This window comes from Bidens hawaiensis, unplaced genomic scaffold, assembly GCF_021521415.1.
Source record: "Bidens hawaiensis isolate Kalapana, Puna unplaced genomic scaffold, B.hawaiensis_p1.1 tig00045256_1, whole genome shotgun sequence".
NCBI classification, from domain to species: Eukaryota; Viridiplantae; Streptophyta; class Magnoliopsida; order Asterales; family Asteraceae; genus Bidens; species Bidens hawaiensis.
In genome coordinates, this window is record NW_027498031.1 from 66,072 (window position 1) to 73,749 (window position 7,678).

General features: G+C 37.7%; 1 protein-coding gene across 1 annotated transcript; it reads left to right on the forward strand.

Moving 5' to 3' along the window:
- The first annotated feature begins 5,582 nt into the window (after nt 1-5,582).
- On the forward strand, nt 5,583-7,058 carry LOC143595490 (auxin-induced protein 22D-like). The gene is made up of 2 exons (XM_077074486.1): nt 5,583-5,946; nt 6,541-7,058. The coding sequence occupies exons 1-2, from the start codon at nt 5,768-5,770 to the stop codon at nt 6,965-6,967; spliced, it is 606 nt and encodes a 201-aa protein (XP_076930601.1). The 5' UTR covers nt 5,583-5,767; the 3' UTR covers nt 6,968-7,058.
- The last annotated feature ends 620 nt before the right edge of the window (nt 7,059-7,678 follow it).

Sequence of the window (7,678 nt, forward strand, 5' to 3'; positions counted from 1 at the left end):
ACTCGAAGTTACCCGAAAAAAACCTGAAAATGAAGTTTGGTGACCAGGATCGAAAAACACAAAAAACGAATTTAGAACATAAGCTCGACCTTTGTAACTTTCATTAGCTCGAAAAATTACAATGCATAAACTCTTACTTAATTGATATAACCCACAAGCTCGGGTATACATACTAATTTAAATATGAAAACCTAATTAGACTAGAATACAATCTCCTTATCATACTCAATACTAATTAGTAAAAACATATTTAAACAATAATTAATAAATAAATACCTTGTTGTCCAAGTCATTGGCTCGACTTGTTCACCAAGTTATTTATTCCATGTAAACCAAGTCACGTGCTCAACTTGATAAACAAGACACGAACTCATCATTGGCTCAATGAGTCGGCCCAACCCGCCTCATTAACTCGAGGACGGAAATTAAGTCCAACAGAAAATACCCCTAAAAAGTACAAACACTAAAAAAAATTCAATCCATACCCGAAAAATACCCAGTAAAAAGCTCGAAAAAACCAGAAAATAGGGTTTTTTCAATACTTGAAAATAAGGTATTCAAATACCCGGTTCTATACCCGACCTGAACCCGATGCATAGAGTATGGTTTTTAGAGACAATACCGGACCCGGCCCGGGTATTACTAATACCCCATTTTCCAATACCGGTCATACCCGAACCCGGTTCTATACCCGAAACCAGGTATTTGAAAAACCTGATTTGTGCACCTCTATGTGTATGTGGTCCAAACAACTTTGGTACGGGCTTTTAGTTGAGAGCCCATGGACTTTACTCGATGGTCCATACTGACCCACATTAGTTTGACCAATTACTAACACTCGTTACACACTTTCTACCCCAACAGCCAACTTATATGCATGTTTCGGTCGTAATTGGTTCAAGTGTTTGGACCACTCTATTAACAACGAATGGCCACCACGAGTCCACGACCGATGTATATCATCGGTCAGCACCAACCATGTCCCATCTGTGTTGGTGCATGTTTTCGTCTTTATTGGTATGAATTTGGGTGTTATGGAAAAGCAAATTGTACATTGATGGCCGATGGGTACTTAAAACCATAAATCCGTAAGTCTCAACTACGGGTGTTCTTCGGGTTAGTTTTTGGGTTTTGGGTTTTTCGGGTTGGGTTTTTCAGGTTTCAAAGTTTTAAATCTAGACCCGAAACCCAACCCAAATCTCTCATGGTTTCTTTAGGTTTGGGTAATTCAGGTTCGGGTTGGGTTAATCGGGTTTCGAGTATCATAGGAAAAAAAACTACATTGCTAAATTTAAATGCAACACATTCTTCTTTACTCATAATGTAAATAAACCAACAATAAAATAAAAACAAACCGATAAAACATCATAAAAAGAGTAAAATTTAACAAAGTTCAACCATAATAATAAGAACGACATAATCGTTTTTCAGTATGACGTAATTAGGGTGTTGGATTATAGTTTCTTATAGTTATAAATTAAAACATTAATATATAATAATCGATTTGGACTAAATTCTAATAATGTCGGCGGCTAAGACTTAGCGTATAATACCTAAAAATATAGATGGTTTTTAAAGTAAAAGTTTATTCGGGTTGACCCGGAACCTAAAATTCGGACCCAAGAACCAACCCGAATTACTTCGATACGGGTTAGCATTTTCTCGGGTTCGAGTTTTTTGGGTCAGGCTAGTTCGGATTCGGGTACGAGTTTTTTGAGTTGGGTTTTGGGTAAAAGTGACATCCCTCGTCTCAACAATAAATTATTGAGTCACTATGGGATGTGTTTAATATAAAGTACCCACTAGTTTGTTGTCAATACTCCTAAAGCATCTGAACACGCATTGTTAGACCATGTGTGGTCAAAACTTTTCATATATGAGCATTGTGCGACACGTGTCATCTCAATTAGTAATGGAGAGTTTTGCAGAAAATGGTGTAGTTGTAAAAAGCCTCAAAACTCTCTAGCAATCATTAGACAATTATTATTTTTTAATTTTTTTTCTAATTTTTTAATATAAATAAAAGAAATAAATGTGGGACAAAAAATTTGATTGGATAGAAAAGATGAGGAGAGGCGTTTTGTAGATAACTCTCCATGCCAAAACTTACCTCATAACTAAGAGGGGGCGGTGTTCTTATAGTTTTTGGAGAATTTTGAGATGAGAAACGCCTCCATTACGAATGATCTTATTATTACCCACAAGTTTACTTTGGAAAGATCAATATAAATTTGAGTTCAATTATTCGTTGTTCCAAAAAATATAAATTACACAAACACAAAAGATTTTATGATGATTTTAAACATTGATTTTAGGATGGTTTTGACATTGGGCTACGAAGATATTGAATCTCTTATGTTTGGGCAAGAAAATTATGTGCATCAATGGCTGAAGTGGGTACCAATTAAGGTCAACGCATTCATATGGCGAGCGGTTGTTAATAAAATCCTGACTATGGAGTCGTTAACTAAAAGGGCATTCAAATACCAGATGTGATGTGCAAAAGATGTGGGAGGTCAAATGAGGATGTAGACCACCTATTCTTCGGGTGCAGTATGTCAAGAAGAGTGTGGGCTGGTATTCATCAGTGGACTGGCTTTAAGGTGGATGAATGCAACTCGCTTAACCAAGTGGTTTCTTTCCCGTTTGCAATGTCAATCGATGGTAAGTCAAGGAACGTGGTCTATGCGATTATTTTATCTACGTGTTGGTGGATATGGAAGGCCCGAAACGCAAAGGTTTTTAGAAGCGAAAATATTGGAGCGGAGAAGATATTGGACAACATTAAAATCAGCTCGTTCACGTGGCTCAAACACCGTGCTAAGATGGCTACTGTTGAATGGTCTAGTTGGTGTTATTTTGATTGGTCTTGGTCTTAGTTGTTGTAAGGTGGCATTCTGTTTGCTTGTTGTTTTGGTTGGCTCTCATTTATGATTTGTACATTTGGGCTTAGCTACTTGCTAGTGCCTTTTAATATTATTGCTGTTCAAAATTTTTTTTTATTAAACAACTTTGTTTATAAGCTCGAGCTCTAGCTTATTCAAGCTTTTCAAAGACTAGTTCCCAAACATATAAAATCGTCAACGTGGAACGCTATAAATCGATACAGAATAATATAATTGATAAAAAAACTTAAAAAAAAAACATTTTTCACGAGGGGGTCCCACCAATCAGAGTCCACACATGGACAATGTCACCATCTTTCCCAGACAAAACCAGGGCCCACACCACATGGTATTCTCCCCACTCAAGTGGTCCATGATCCAACGTAGATGCCTCAAACAACTCATCACAGCCGTTGGTATTCACCCCACACAGGCTGTGAGTTCTTGGGTACGCTCCCTGTTCCACCCACACCAGATCCACACCAACTTGTCTTCTATTCTAAGGCTGAGGGGTGTGGAGCGCGAGAAAGGGCGCGTGAGCCCAGCCGCTCGCGCCCCGGGGCGCGAGCACCACACCACCGAGGCGCGAGAGGGGCGCGAGAGGGGCGCGAGCACGAAAAACAAAGCAGGCGCAGGGGGGTTCGCGGGAGCTGTATGGCGTAAAGGGACTTGGGGAATGGTGAAAGAGACGTTGGAGTCTTAAAATGAGCCGTTGGCTCTTTATTTAATAAAAAAAAAAAATTTTTTTACTCCTATATATTACCCATTTTATACAACACTTAACACAACTTCAAAAAAAAACCAAACTTACCTATTTCTTTATACAACACTTCCTATATATTACTCATTTCTTTCAAACTTTATTAAAAAAACTTTTACAAAATCCTATATAATACCCCTAAATCAACCCATTTTTACCATATCAAACACAACTTCAATCTCCAAACTCATATATAATATCCCAAACTCCTATATAATACCCAAAAAAAATCCAAAAACAACCCAATTTTTTTTTAAAAATAATGTCATCGTACTCGTCTGATTCCGACTCCTCCGAAGAGGATGATTTGCTTCTTCATGTAGGGGGAGTTTTGACCGCAACCGTGGTCAATCTCTTGCAAAATCAAGCCCATCAACCCCGACTCCCGAGGGTTAGAGCACCACCTCGTGATCGTGATCGATCGGGTGCTAACGATACTTTGATGAGGCATTATTTTAGCCCTCAACCGGTATACGCGGAGTCGGATTTTCGAACTCGTTTTCGAATGAGCAGGCAATTGTTCACGCGTATAGCGAATGATTTAGAGGCACGGTATCCCTTTTTTCAACAAAGGGAGGATGCTAGGGGTCTTCCCGGTTTTACCCCTCTTCAAAAATGCACGGCTGCTATCCGTCAATTAGCGTACGGCATCTCGTCGGACGCTTTGGATGAGTATTTACAGATGTCGAAAAGGGTTGCACGTGAATCCCTTCATTTTTTCTGCCAAGGTAAAAAACATTAATTTTACTTTTTATTAAATATTTATTACATTTTGTAATATATATTGTACGTAGGAGTCATATCGACTTACGCTCGGAGATATCTGTGTAAACCTACAACGTATGACATCCAACGCATATATGAGGTGCACGCAGAAAAACATGGTTTTCCTGGGATGCTAGGTAGCATCGATTGTACGCATGTTGGATGGGCTATGTGTCCAACGGCCTGGCGAGGTCAGTTCCACCGTGGTGATCATGAAGGGCCGACCCTCATACTTGAGGCGGCGGTGTCACAGGATCTTTGGTTTTGGCATGCTTTTTTTGGTGTTGCTGGGTCAAATAACGACCTTAATGTTATCGATCAGTCACATTTGATCAACGACCTTATCGACGGGGTTGAACCACCTCAATCTTTTGTTGCAAATGGAGAACTCTTCAAGTACGGGTACTATCTGGTCGATGGTATTTACAACGAATGGGCTGTGTTAGTTCAAGCTTTTACAGATCCAATCGCCGACAAACGGAAGTATTTTACGAAGAAGCAAGAGTCTGCTAGAAAAGATATTGAAAGAGCTTTTGGAGCTATAAAAAAACAATATTATGTTCTGGCGAACCCGATACGTTATTGGACTAGGGAGAGGATAATGGACGTCGTCTACACGTGTCTTATCCTACACAACATGACGTTAGAAGACGAGGGCAAAACTATATGCCAAAACTACCAAGGTGACATTCCGCCACAACCGTCCACAATCAGTGATCAACAAAAACTTCATAACATAGCAAATATCAAGAGCCGTGAGATACACGGGGAGCTTCGACATGAGTTGGTTGAACATTTGTGGGCGTCGCGACCAGATGATCTTGTATTAGATTAGTTTTATTATTAAATATTATTGTTTGTTTAATTTTTAGTATGTTTTTTTTTATTATGAATTTTCAAAAAAATGTGTGTTTTTTTAAATAATTTCTTGTTTATTTAATAATACGTTTTTTTAATACATTTATAAAAAAATAAAAAAAAAACCGCTCGCGCCCCTCCACACCAGGGCCCGGGGCGCGAGCACCACAACCAACACCCATCTTATCAAGTTTCTCTCTCTACCACACGTCACAATATTATTGGCTGGAGCCCCCACTCGCGCCCCCTCTCGCGCCCCCCACACCCCTCAGCCTTAAAAGCTTTTGACTCTCATGTATACTTGTCGGGTGTGCTGTCAGATTCATCCACAAACAGAATAATCATGTCCCAATTATAATATTTTATTATTATTATTATTGGAAAAAGGACCTAATCTTTTATATAAAACTCACATTTTCCATCACATATCATCCCAATCCCATTCTATCAAAAACTTCTAATAGGAAAATCAAGATTTTGTTACTTGGGTTAACAAGATATGGAGCTAGTTAACTTTGAAGCAACTGAATTAAGGTTAGGGTTGCCGGGTTCAACCGATGATCATCGGGAAGTAAAGTCAACAAATTCTCCGGTGAATTCAAACAAAAGAAGCTCACCGGAGATGGATTCGAGTGTTTCGGATGAAAATGATCCGTCAAAATCTCCACCACCCACCAAGTAAGTTACCAAACCCATGAAAATTCGAATTATTTGATTTCACACTATCAAATGGTTGTTTTTTTAAATAGAAAAGGTCAACCATCAGAATTGTTGGTTAGAACGGCTGTTTGAACAATATCTTAACAACATTAAGTCAAACTTTGAAAATCTTTCGTTACCTGGGTCTTTTTTGGGCCGAATGCGAAAAAGATTTTGGATCTTAAAATTAGTTGAGTAATTGAATTTAACATTAACAATACATATTGTTTTCAAATATATATATATATATATATATATATATATATATATATATATATATATAATTAAAAAAAGTTAAAAATTCGGCCCAGGTCGGTCGACCACCTGACCCTGTCTCATAGCCCTGCCTTATAGCCGGCCTTGATCCGAATAGTCGTTCCAACCAAACAGTCTAACTTTAAAAAAGTTTGGTTAAATGGACGTCTAGTCTCTATCCTGATGGCTGTTTGAAACGATATTAGATTAGATACCAGGCGCCGGTGTGTGCATAATTGGTCTATTACATTATATTATATGAGAAGGCTTTTTTTTGTTTTGAATTTGGACTTATGTAAATTGTTAAATGGTTTTTAGAGCACAAGTTGTGGGATGGCCACCGGTGAGATCGTACCGGAAAAACATACTTCAGGGCAAGAAAAGCGAACCGGAGACGGGTTCCGGGATCTATGTGAAAGTGAGCATGGATGGGGCTCCATACTTGAGGAAAGTTGATCTAAAAGTGTACAAAAGCTATGGTGAACTCTTGAAGGGTTTGCAAGATATGTTCAAGTGCATTATAGGGTTGTACTCTGAGATGGAAGGGTACAAGTCTGAATATGCACCTACTTATGAAGATAAGGATGGTGATTGGATGCTTCTTGGTGATGTACCATGGGATATGTTTCTTACCTCTTGTAAAAGACTTAGAATCATGAAAAGTTCTGAAGTTATAGAGTTAAGTGTGAGGTGTTTTTTTTTTCTTGAAGAAATAAAACCACAAAATAGGAAGGAAAAAAAATAAAAAAGAAAAGCTATGTGTGTACATATGATCATGTAAATTTTCTTTATTTAGTTTTATGATGTTTTAACAAAAATAGAGATATACATACTTATCATACTTGTTTGAATTTCATGATTTATTAGTTATTTTAGTCCTCGTCCCGTTTATTAGATTTAGCTAGCTATACATTCATTATAGAATTGTCCGGACATTTGTGGTTATCCAGACTAGAAGTATATTATTATTCGTGATAGATGAGAATTGTTCGGATATTTGTGAATATCCGGACAAGAAATATCACAATTCGCGGACAAGAAGTATCACAATTCGTGGAAGGAGTGTGTATTCATGATTTGTTTGATTGTTAATATTTTTGTTGATAAATTTTAGTATCTATGATTGATGATAATTTATTCTATTCTTTCACTATAACTAATGGCTAGGAATTCTTAAATTTTTTTGTAGATTTTTAGCGTCTTGTAAGCCTGATTTGAACTAGGTTCTGATTTTTGGTTTTGAATGGTTGTGACATGTTAAGGTTTTCTATGCTTTGTTGTGTTGAACTAAAACTTTACAACACATTTCAACTTGATTATGGGTTTTACATTTGAGACGCTAAAAGAAAGAGACTACGTATTAGATACATTCTTATACTAGAAAGGTTGGCGGGTCGAAGGCTAACGAATACCACCTTCCAATTTCCATTCATCTAAGTGCGCCACCGTCCAAAGA